Source organism: Sinocyclocheilus rhinocerous, unplaced genomic scaffold, assembly GCF_001515625.1.
Source record: "Sinocyclocheilus rhinocerous isolate Xijiao unplaced genomic scaffold, SAMN03320098_v1.1 scaffold185, whole genome shotgun sequence".
In the NCBI taxonomy this organism is placed as follows: domain Eukaryota; kingdom Metazoa; phylum Chordata; class Actinopteri; order Cypriniformes; family Cyprinidae; genus Sinocyclocheilus; species Sinocyclocheilus rhinocerous.
The window spans coordinates 3,129,336-3,141,879 of record NW_015662163.1 but is presented as its reverse complement, the minus strand read 5'-3'; the positions used below and the strand labels follow the sequence as shown (position 1 = coordinate 3,141,879).

The 12,544-nt window shown below is 34.1% G+C and overlaps 2 protein-coding genes across 2 annotated transcripts in view; both read right to left on the bottom strand.

Moving 5' to 3' along the window:
• Positions 1 to 3,850, bottom strand: part of LOC107727631 (solute carrier family 22 member 2-like) — a 12,082-nt gene extending 8,232 nt beyond the window's left edge. The window contains exons 1-6 of the mRNA XM_016537565.1: positions 3,339 to 3,850; positions 3,135 to 3,238; positions 1,889 to 2,043; positions 1,568 to 1,736; positions 564 to 678; positions 385 to 488 (exon numbers count right to left, since the gene is read on the bottom strand). Coding sequence (XP_016393051.1) covers positions 385 to 488; positions 564 to 678; positions 1,568 to 1,736; positions 1,889 to 2,043; positions 3,135 to 3,238; positions 3,339 to 3,755 — 1,064 coding nt within the window. The 5' untranslated portion in view covers positions 3,756 to 3,850. The remainder of the gene's footprint in view (positions 1 to 384; positions 489 to 563; positions 679 to 1,567; positions 1,737 to 1,888; positions 2,044 to 3,134; positions 3,239 to 3,338) is intronic.
• A 4,008-nt stretch (positions 3,851 to 7,858) lies between these two features.
• Positions 7,859 to 12,544, bottom strand: part of LOC107727636 (cation-independent mannose-6-phosphate receptor-like) — a 37,344-nt gene continuing 32,658 nt past the window's right edge. The window contains exons 40-47 of the mRNA XM_016537573.1: positions 11,231 to 11,367; positions 11,041 to 11,158; positions 10,803 to 10,949; positions 10,517 to 10,701; positions 9,550 to 9,736; positions 9,285 to 9,440; positions 8,402 to 8,471; positions 7,859 to 8,291 (exon numbers count right to left, since the gene is read on the bottom strand). Coding sequence (XP_016393059.1) covers positions 7,932 to 8,291; positions 8,402 to 8,471; positions 9,285 to 9,440; positions 9,550 to 9,736; positions 10,517 to 10,701; positions 10,803 to 10,949; positions 11,041 to 11,158; positions 11,231 to 11,367 — 1,360 coding nt within the window. The 3' untranslated portion in view covers positions 7,859 to 7,931. The remainder of the gene's footprint in view (positions 8,292 to 8,401; positions 8,472 to 9,284; positions 9,441 to 9,549; positions 9,737 to 10,516; positions 10,702 to 10,802; positions 10,950 to 11,040; positions 11,159 to 11,230; positions 11,368 to 12,544) is intronic.

Sequence of the window (12,544 nt, the reverse complement as noted above, 5' to 3'; positions counted from 1 at the left end):
TGTTTACGTCCAGCGGATATTCTCCAAAATGGCACCAGGGTGATGCGGAGGAGATGAATTGTTGAATAAAGTCGTTATTTTTTTTCTTTTGCGCACAAAAAGTATTTTCGTAGCTTCGTATAATTGCGGATGAACCACTGATGTCACATGGATTATTTTACAGATCTCCTTGCTACATTTCTGAACTTGGGAACATTTCAGTTGTGTTGCGGTCTATGCAGGGTATGACAGCTCTCAGATTCCATCAAAAATATCTTAATTTGTGTTCCGAAGATGAACGGAGGTCTTACGGGTTTGAAACGACATGAAGGTGAGTAATTAATGACAGAATTTTCATTTTTGGGTGAACTATCCCTTTAACACGGTGTTTTGGTTCTGACGTACCAGTTGAAGCTTAGAATGAATGTGAATTTTCTCAGTTTGGAAGTCTTGAACAGGTCCATGAAAGATGCAGTCGAGATGGAGTCTGTGTTTTCGTCAGTCAGTGTCTGATGGATGAAATTGGACGTTTAAGAGACATTTGGCCATATTTTATGCTCATCATCACTGTGTAAACTCTGTACCTCAATAATCTTGGACAGTGTCTTTTTGTTCTCTTTGGCTATTGCTTTAGTGATCTCCATTGCTTCGTTTCTCTTGTTTTGGCTGAGGAGCCATCTTGGTGATTCGGGGATAAACCTGAAATTCAGAGTGTATTTAAATAATGCAACATGGCTACATTTATCCAACACCGTGTAACTCAAAACATAAAAAAAAATATTAAAAAAACATTAAATTACACGTAATTATCTTAAATGCATTTAGGCATTTTCTTTGTGTTCATACTGAAAAAATCTGGAAATATGCATTTGAATTATGTTAACAAATGAACTAAAAGTGAATTTTGTAGAATGTAAATGCACATATCAAATGTGCATCAGATATAAAAATTTTTTTTGAAAGAAATCTCTTATTCTTAACCAAAGCTGCATTTATTTGACACAAAATACAGTAAAATCTGTAATATTGTGAAATATTATTAAAACAATTTTTCTATTTTAATATATTTTAAAATGTAATTTATTTGTGGGAGGGCAAAGCATTCAGAAATCATTCTAATATGATGATTGGTCCTCAAGAAACCTTTCTCATTATGATCGTTGTTGAAAACATCGCTTAATATTTTATATTATGTGGAAATATATAATAATATTTTGTGGAAACCCTGATAGATTTTTTTTTTTCAGGATTCTTAGATGAACAGAAAATTTTAAAAACAGCATTAATCTGAAATAGAAATATTTTGTAACATTATAAATATCTTTACCGTCACTTTTGATCAGTTTAGTGCATCCTTGCTGAATAGAAGTATTAATTTCTTTCAAAAATGTATCCTAATTTATATTTAATCTGGAATATTCATTTAAGGTTCATAAGAAATGGATAGAAAACTAATTTTATGAAGGTGGGGATTATAAAAGGACGCACTGTTTCAACACAAATTTGCACACATACAATTTGCAAATATATCTGGAAAACACAATCTTTTATCTGTATTGCACATAATGCACCATAAACAGGCTCTTACCAATAGTACGTCAGGAAGCAGAAGTAAGGAATGGTGAAGACCACCTGTAGCCAGCGCCAGTTTGGTATGAAGTAAGCTAAGAGAGGAAGAATGAGAATGCCCAGACTGAAGAACAACTGATAGGTCACTCCCACCATTCTCCTGTATTCAACTCCAACCAGCTCCGTGACTGCAGCCAGAAAACAAGACATAATGGAACATGAGGATATCTGAAATATCAAGGATCCCAGTAAACTTTTAATGCATCCACCACTGCATCTGAACTGAATATACTTATATTACACTTGAGCATAATTAAAGAATTTGAAAATGTTTCGTTACTTAGCACGTATCCAACCATCCAGCCGCCCTTCACTCCAAAGCCAAAGAGAACTCTGAACACCAGCAGGGCGATGTAATTGGGCGACGTGGCCACCAGAATCCCTGTTACTCCGATGAAGAAGTTGGTCATTAGGAAACTTTTCATTCTGCCGTATCTGAAAGAAAAAAAGAACAAATGTGAATCAATTAGATCATTACTGAAACATTTGTTTTGTGCATGCCACTAAAAACAATTACTTGGCTTTCAGTAAGATTTTTCAATGTTTTTGAAAGAAATCTATTCTGCTCACCAAGGCTGCATTTAATTGATCAAAAATACAGAAAAAAACAGCAATATTGTGGAATTAGAATTTATAATAACTGTTTTCTATTTGAATATATTTTAAAATATACTTTATTTCTGTAAGGCAGTTGAATTTTCAGCATCATTAATGATCCTTCAGAAATCATTCTTAATATGTTGATTTGCCGTTGTTGTGCTGCTCAATATTTCTGTAGAAAAATTATCAGAATTCTCTTATGAATATAAAGTTAAAAAGAACATCATTTATTTATAGAAATCTTTTGTAACATAAAATGTTTTAATGTCACGTTTAATTAAATTGAATGCATCCTTGCTGAATAAAAGTATTACATATTTAATTTTAAAAAATCTTTAAAAAACTGTATTGTATTAATCTTGATTGCACTGAATCAGAAAAAAATGAATTTAGATAATATGCATAATAACAGGGATTCACGAAGTTGACAATTATTGTCTTATTTTCCTGTAAAAATACTAAAAAGATGTGTAATTATATTGAGCATTGAGCACTTTATTTCACTCAGCACGGTGTAAAATTATTATTATTTTTTTCCCCTTATGTGTAATATGGTATTTATTTAATTATTCCTTATTAATTGTTTAAATAATCTTTAGCTGGATACGTTGGCAAATCTATAATTTCGTTGGATGCAAGTACAATGACAATAAATAATAATCTGAATCTGAAATCTAAAAATCCCTGAAAAAAAACATAAATTTTCTTGAAAAGTAACACTGCATAATATATTAAGACTTGTTTTCAGAGAATATCTTCAATATGAGGGCATTTTGTCTTACTACACACAATTGTTGGCATATTTTTAAGTACAAACAAGCTAAAAACAGCTGTTGCTTATCAATCTTGTAAGGATTTAAATTTGAAAAGTAAATTAGAAACTCAAAACGCAGCCATGTAACATTGAAATGTCAAACAAGTCATACTTGTCTGCCAGGTATCCAATTGTAATGCTGCCGACTAAGAAACCAACACTGAGCGCGGCCTGGAACATGTCAACATACCAGGCGTCTGCGCACACTAGATCAAACTGCAACACACAGGTCTCATGTCAGACATTTTGTTCTCTCATTGCACTTCACACAATTATTACCAAAAGAAAGAGCTTGTTTTGTGATCCCACCACTCACCTCAGTGACGAACGACTGTCTTCCTTCATAGTCGTACTCCCAGCCGTCTGTACAGCCCGTCATCGGTAGAGTAGAAAGCTGGGCCTGGGTGAGCTCACTTTCTGGATTGTCACAGGTTAGACCGGTGGCGTTCCAGTCCATGTCCAGCTTCTGACACTGACTGTATGTCACCCCTGTAGAGCTGTTCATCAAGGATACAGTCGCCCTGTGTGCGTCTTGAAGACTCCAGCCGCATCTTTCCCGGATCTCAATGACACCCGGGTCACGGCACCAATGTTCAGGGGTGAAACCCTGGAATACAATCCCCACATATACAAAAGAAAATGGTACAGAGACCAAGCAGAATATGGAAACAATTCGCATCTGGCACCGACCGAACTTGCCGGCCTCCTCTAAGATGTCTTCAAAAGTAGTCATGGTCACTGTATGGCTAACAGTGGAGGACTTGAAGGCGTCCGCAGCTGTAAAAAGAGGTCTTTTAAGTTGAGGCACAGTATTTACCCACAGCTGGCTGAGCAAAAGTCCAGAGGAGGTTGAAATTTGATATATTCGTGCTGTGATTGACCAATTACATGCTGGGATGGGACACGGGGGACAACAAGTTACATTTTAACCCCAGTGACATCTGAAGCCTGTTACGTAATTTGTCCCTGTATAATTTTTGTTCATCAAGTGTTGTATGAAAACGGTTCAGTAAGTGGTTTAGTAGGTAGACTACAGACTAAACCATGACTTACTTAACTAAACCCCGAAACTCTGGGTAGACTTGTTCCGTTTAGACTTTAATGATGAAAGCAGATAATAAACGTTAAAAAAAATTAAAGTGAAAACCGAAAATAAAAAATTGAAATAAAGCTGAAATATGATTAGATACAAAAAAAAACTTGTGAACATTAAAAATGTTTCCTTGACAACTAACTGAAATAATTTGAAGCACTAAAATTACTAATTGGAAAAACAAAAATTACGGCAAAAACACATACAAAATTACTAAATATTAAACAAATTGTTAAAGAAAATATTAAAAAATAATAATTTAAATAAAGCTGAAATATAACTATTCAACTAATATTAATACAATACTAAATTGAAGCACTAAGTGACTAACTGGAAATAAATAAAAATAAAATTAACTAGAACTAAGAACTAAGGCTGAAAGAAAAATAAACAAAAAACCTACTAAACATGGCATAAACACAAAATTACTAGAACTTAAATTAAAAATGACTGAAAACATAATAAAGTAAAACATAAATATTAGATGAAAAATAAACTAAAAAAACAAACATATTTCAGATGCCAAGGATTCTAATATTTAATTTCTTAAAATTACTAACTATATAGAAAAATCTACTATAAAAAATTAAAAGCTGAAATATAGATGAAAACAAATTTAGATTTCAAGGCAATATTTCTAACGTTCATTTAGTTTCTAACTGGAAACAAATTACAACTACAACTAAACTAAAGCTAAAACTGAAATAAAAATAAATTAAATGTAAATGGTATTTTTATTAGTTTTTTTAATGTTACTAACCACATAGGAATTTCTTTTAAATCATAAAAATATTTACAAAAATATTAATAAAAACTAAAACACTGGCTTGATTCAATTGTTTAAGTGTGCCCTCAGTCTAGTTAAAGCAGCGAGATGAACCACAATAACTCCTTATAAGGATGCATGCAGAGGAGCTGATAGTTTTATTGAAATAATGCCATATCTCAGCATAAACTATTTAAATCCCAAAACAAGATGCTGTAAAACATGACAAATACAGTCTGAAAAGAGCTAAAGCCTCTATCAGGAAAAAAAAAAACTATTTCAGGACCTTCTCTTGAAGTATTTCAGAGAATTGTACCGTACAATATCCCATACAGCAGCCGCAGACATTTTTTCAGTAAGGAGAGGGGAGCATGTGATGACCAACAGCTATCGAGTGCACTGTCCACCTTCTGCCCTAAAGGACAGGGAAAAAAAAAACTGTCCCCCCAAAGTGCAGAGTACTAAAAGAGACACCCAGGCATGCTTTAACGCATCTTGAAGTACCGTCTCAGTAGCAGTGAGTTATGACAGATATACAGAACTGGTGTGATTTTATTTGGCAACCATATATGTGAGGAATACACTGATGAATGGTAATACAGGCCTATGAGACAAACTATTAGAGCAAACAGCAGAGTCGGAGTGAAAAACACTATACACATGCTGCCAAACAGGACCAGTGTCCTGTTGTACCTTCACTGCCATGTGAGAAGAACGTTTTGGTAAATCATTTCTGGAGAGCTGAAAGCAAACTTGCAACACAACTTGTGTAAATATATGCATCTTTCGTAAAGTCAGCAAAACCACGGGAGCTGAAACCGATTCAGCAAATAAAACGCATAATTTTTGCAGGTGTTCAGGCCGTTGTACCGTTCTGTCAACTGCTGTACTTGTGGCTTCTTTCATAGGCACCAGTGTCTTCTTTGCAAAACATAAATTAAAATAAAGAAAAATTATTAAACAATAGGTAACACTTTACACTAAAGTTCAATTTGTTAATGTTAATTAGTGCTTTAGATGTCACCAACTAACCATGAACAATACTTTTACAGAATTTATTAATCTAGGTTAATGTTATTTCCACATATTCTAATACATTTGCAACATTTCAAGATGTATAAATAAAAATGAATGTATTGTGCATAAACATAAATAATAGAATATTTATAAAATTAACAGAATAAATTCTGCAAAAAAAAAAAACAAAAACAACAAAAAAACAAGTTTACTGTTATTTCATATATGGAGCTCAACACCTTTTGTTTCCCCCAAAAAAATTTTGTGCAAAATTATAATGTTCCCCCGAGAAACTTTGTGCTTGATCGCAAAAGAACTGAAATATAATTTTTCTCCCAACTCATTTTATTTCTATCACAAAAGTTTTGGGAGCGAATTGCAAAGTTTTTAACGCAGACTTTTCACGAGTGAAGTTTCTCAGAAGAACACAAATGTTTTGTGAGCAAATGCTATAGTTTTGCAAACAAACACAAAGTTTATATGGGAAACAAAAACGTTTTGTGAGCGAACAAAGTTTCTCAGGAGAACAGAACATTTCTGATCAATCGCAACAGTTTCGTGAGCAAACATATAGAGTTAAGTTTTACTTAAAACGCAAAGGTTTTATGAATGAACACAAAGTTTCTCAGAGAACCGTAAAAGTTTAACGATCAAACGCAATAGTTTACCGAGCAAAGTTTCTCAGAGTACCGTAAAAGTTTAACGATCAAACGCAATAGTTTAGCGAGCAAAGTTTCTCAGAGTACCGTAAAAGTTTAACGATCAAACGCAATAGTTTAATCGAGCAAAGTTTCTCAGAGTAACGTAAAAGTTTAACGATCAAACGCAATAGTTTAGCGAGCAAAGTTTCTCAGAGTACCGTAAAAGTTTAACGATCAAACGCAATAGTTTAGCGAGCAAAGTTTCTCAGAGAACCGCAAAAGTTTTACGATTAAACGCAAAGGTTTTATGAATGAACACAAAGTTTCTCAGAGAACCGTAAAAGTTTAACGATCAAACGCAATAGTTTATCGAGCAAAGTTTCTCAAAGTACCGTAAAAGTTTAACGATCAAATGCAATAGTTTAGCGAGCAAAGTTTCTCAGAGAACCGCAAAAGTTTTACAATTAAACGCAAAAATAACTGAAATACAAGTTTTCCTACCATCTCATTTTTTTTACCATCATGTCCCATTAATGAATTGAATCTTATTGTAAAGTGTTACTAAACAATAATGCAAATAAACACCACAAAGATGCAATAATATTTCTTCTGATTGCGATGAGAAATTATGATTCTTAAGGAAGCCTGCAGCAATCATACATGCAATGTCATTCCTTCATGGCACTAAATCTCTGTATGCGCTCGGGTGTTCTATTAGGGCAATTAGAACATGCTTTTTATCAGAACAAGGGGAAAAAAGCATTGCACAAAACACCCAACAGATGGATGCTATGGTTTAGATGAACACTCTAAAGGTGAACGTCAATGCAGAACGCAAATGTGAAGCATGAGCATTCGAAGGGTTGTGATTTAAATATGAACTTGGCAAAGCGGATCAATCTCCTCTCGGTGCTACATGGCTCGAGATACGCGAAATACTGCTTCAGATTGTAGTTTAGAAAAGATCTTTGACTGTATCTGCCACAATCATCCATAATTATTTTACAGAACAGTCTATTTTTCCAGTGAGCTGGTGAATTAACAAAAAAAACAGTATCCAAAAATCTTTAAATAACAATTTAAAAAATTGATATAGTCCATTTCTGTAAGTTTGTGGGAGACTGAATTTACATACGATGCTGTACACAATTCATCTTAATCGATGGAAAACCGAACACACAACAAATAAACGATCAAATGACAAAAAAACTTATTTTGTCAGAAAGGCATTGAGTCTATTTAGTGGACGAATTGACCAACTTGCTCTTGAAAGCTGTCTCGTAAACAGCTCACAGAGAGATTTCATTTTAGAAAACCCAAAATGGAGCAACTAAACAATTGGAGTGTGGTGGCAGAGACATTCAAAAGTTCAGTTTGGGCCGCCTGGCGCTCTCAGACTTTCAGTAGATCCTCGTCGCTGTCATCAGGGTCTGGCTGAGGTTTCCTCTGGTTTCTGTCGCTGTATCGGGTCTTATTTCTGCTCCGTGTGTCCACCAGGAGCCCCACCAGATCCTCGTCGCTCTCTGCTTTCAGCCGCGAGGAAGTGGACGATGAAGGGGCAATTCGGACCCCTGGGACTGTGAGCACCTCGTCCTCGCTGTCCTGCTCGTCCAGGGAGAAGGAGCGCAGGGCGTCAGTGCTGACCGGCTTGGTGGTGATGTGACCGTTCCCTTGTGGCTCCCGCGTGGGCGTCCCGGTCTCTTCCATTAACCATTCCATCTCATCTTCACATCCGTCCTCATCTGTGTTCACCTATCAAGAGAGACGAACAGAAAGACAAAAAAAAAAAAAAGAGTTATGTTCATAGTCATTCTGATGAATTTTTACTTATTGTAAAACTTGCAAAAAAGATCAAACGTTACCCTGGAGTATTTGTAGGATACTGGATTTCCTTTCCTGCAGTAGCTTGACACTTTCTGTATTACAAGTTGCCTAAAAATACGAAAATGCTTATTAAGCACACTGACTGAAAAACTGGTGTAGAAACAATTTTCACTCAGAAATTACTGGTAAATTTTTTATAAATAAAGAAATGAATTAACAATGAACTAAACCTTAAATTTTAAAGTGATAGTATTACAGTTTTGATTTTTTTTTACAGTGCAACACAAAGCAGCTCGAGTAGAATTCCTATATATTTTTGTAAAATAATAAATTGGTTTTAGTTTATAACAAATATATTTAAACTACCATTCAAAAGTTTTGGGGTCTGTAAGATTTTACAAATATTTGTATATTTAAAATATTAAATATTTTTATTTATACATCTTATGTTCACCAATGCTGAATTTATTTGATCAAAAACAGTAAAAATAATATTGCTAAATATTATTACAATTTAAAACAACTGTTTTCTATTTTAATTTAAAATGTAATTTATTCCTTTGATGCAAAACTACATTTTCAGCATCAGTGTCACAAGATACTTCAGAAATCATTCTAACATGCTGATTTGGTGATCAAGAATTATTATTATTATTATTATCAATATTTAATATAGTTATCATGCTTATTTTTTATTTTTTTTTAAACCATAATACATTTTTTGGGGGATTCTTTGATTCTTTCAAAAGAACAGCATTTATTTGAAAAATAAATCCTTTCTAATATTGTAAATGTCTTTACTGTCACCTTTGAACAACTGAATGCATCTAAAGTATTAATTTCATAAAAAAAAGTACTGGCCACAAACATTTGTATTAGTTTAAAAATAAAATGATCACACAAATGTAATTTGCATTTTACCTCCTGTCTCGTTTGTGCAGCAGAAGAACAAGCAAACAGATTGTGAGCACAACCAACAGCAGGCTAAGCACCGCCCCTAAGGCCTGACTCCGCCCAGATAATCCGGCATGCTCCTCCCCTCCATCAGTGCTGTGCGGGTCCATGGAGGTGGATGAACTATGAGAAAACCTATGTATTATACTCGGACGTACTCGGCTAACAAATCTATGTTGTAGAATTATTGAATTAAAGCTTAAAAGTATGATTAGGCTTTAGTAATACTTACAAAAATTCACAAACGGTGGCGGTGTGCCAAACGAACAGATACTGGCAGCCATCTGTCTCCAGCATGAACTCTGGGATACCCTCTCCTGCCGTAGGGCTGCAGTGGAACAGGATGGTCGAGGACACAGTTTTGGTTTTGTCTCGTCCACATACAGATTCAGATGGTACCAAGACGTCAAGATTTCCACCTGACAAAATACAACACCAGGTCATTTCATAAAATGGTTACATCACAGAAATACAAAATAAATTGTGTTCATAGAAAAATTAACTAATAAACTAATAATATATTAGGAGTTCATAGAACAAAATAAATTGAATTCGAAATTTTTGAATAAAAACACAGCAGCCCAATTCTAAAAAAATAAAAACCTAAATGTTTTGGCAAATATTGAGTAAGTATACAGAAACTAAGTAATAATACAAAATATATTTTAAACAAAATATTTTTGGCATTTTTGTGTTGTTACAAAGAGAATGTTTAAATTAAATAATGAACAAACAAAAAAAATCCTCTTTTCAAACAACAAAAAATTTAAACTGAATATTTAAAAACATTTTTGGCATTTTTATGTTGTTACAAAAATAATTTATAAATGATTTAATAAAAAAAGCGTGTGTTGTTATAAATAGATTTTAAAAATAAAAATAAATTAATTATAAATAAATAAATTAATTAATTGTAAATAATTTAATGTAAATAAGTACACAAATAAACTAAGGAAATCTTTGTAAAAAACAAACAAGCAAAATATTTTAAACAAAAATATTTTCAAATATCTTTGACATTTGCGTGCTGTTATAAACAGAATTTCTAAATAAATAAATAAATAAATAATAAAGGGGAAAATAAATCCAACTTTGCCTTTCATCTGTCCCAATATGCATACTGAAATATTTGAGCACACTGCACTCGCACATAACACACACCGTAACTCCTAATATGGTAACTTACTGATTTATCTCACCTTTGATATAATACTTGGCTTTGCTGGAGGAGCCAATTTTTCTGCGGTAACTGTCATTAATCTTGACCTGACAGATATTGGCACCCAGGCAATTGGAAATGGAGCCGTCGGTGATGCCTGACAGCTGGATGTGGTAGATATAGCGATCTCCATTGGGACGGATGTCTCCTGTGGCGTTGTGGAAACTGAGGACAGATAAAACACTGTTTATCTCATGCATATTACTACATGTGGTGTGGTGTAGTTGTAGGCTCTGTTTTAATGAATGAAAGGGTGAGATGCCCACCGGTAATAAAGTGCTCCCAGGCTGAAAATGGCTCCTGTCTCGGGCACTTTGATGGTTCCATTGATCATCTCCACTTCCTCCTGCTTTACAGCACATGCAGATCGAGTCTCCCACTCCACCCAGAACTCACATGCTGTTTTATCCTCCCTAAAACACACAGACATAAATATGAATCTTACAGATAACAGATGCTAAGCCAACACCACAAGTTAAGAATTTTCATGCCAAGTCAACTTACTTGAATAATTTCGGATGGCCCACTGTGCTGCCACACTTCAGCTGCAAGATTGTTCTGGCTGGTTTATCGTTTCCACACACCTCGTCGCCCATGGAATAATTGACGAGGATCTTTCCATCTGGTGAGGACACATACTGATGAGAAACCAACAAAACTGTAATCACGTCAGAGAAGGTTTAAAAAGACTTACCGATGAACTCCATGGTCTGCGTGTGAACACGGCCCAGAGTCTCAGTCTTCCCACCAACACGTCTGCGACACACGGCAGCTTCTGCTGCACAGCCTGGCTGGCCTCCATGAATGGCCTGGCAGAGATTGAAGTAGTACCTGTGAGAACAAATAATACAATTTTGAATTTCATTAACACTGAACAGACGCAGGTGCAATATTACACCAGTGTTTCATTACTGATTAAATGCAATGTGTCCATATTCCACTGACTTGAGTACAAATAGTACTTTAAAAATTTATGTTTTTGAATAAAAACAAATATATAGATATAGAAATTATGTCTGGTACAAATAGCAGGGATTAAAGTTCCGTCGCTACGACGAATTTCCGTCAGTTCATAAAGACAGTCACTTGCTTCATTCCCAAATGATTCAGCTGTTTGAACAAATCAATTGAATGAATGATTCAGTGATAAAATCAGTGACTTGCCGCCACCTGCTGGCAGATTTGGTTTCATTTTTAAGCGTATAATTTCAGTTATTTGAATCATATTTCTGTATTCAAAATTTTATATTTAAAACATTCTCCACATGAATTTATGAATTTAATTGCACTCATACCACCTCCGAGCCTCATTAAACGTCTGAAAATGTACCTACAAGCCAATTTTGTGTTCTTCTGTGCCACCTCTGTAGTTCAAATTAATTTATTAATACTAATTTCATATGATTGGTAACTTATATGTATTATTCTACATATTGTTTTAAATAGAAATTTTAAAAAGATCATAAACATAAAATTTTGAATTTGACAGATGAAAATGATGCCATTACAAAGGTAAAAAGAAAATACTCCTATAAGTCACTTTAAGGAGTCAAATGCCACCTTGTATTAGGAAGGCTAATTTTTGATCAGAATTTGATTATTGATCAGAAGGTGCTCCTAAATTTTTTAATTAGGAGGACAAGCGCTCCTAATTACAAGAAGAAAAAAAACTGCTCTTAAACTGGGTGTGTGACAGGTATGGCTGAGGAATGGGGTTTGGTCGAAGAAAAATGTTCAGTCAAGAGATTTTTTTTTGCTTTAACCCCTGCAATATAATAATAAGTAGAATAAGACAAATAAGTTACCAATCATATGAAACTAGTATTAATAAATAAATAAATTTGTACTACAGAGGTGGCACACAAAAGTGGCGTGTAGGTACATTTTCAGACGTTTAATGAGGCTCAGAGGTGGCATGAGTGCAATTCAATTCATAAATTCATGTGGAGATTAATGTTTTAAATATACAAATTTGAATACAGAAATATGATTTAAATAACTGAAATGA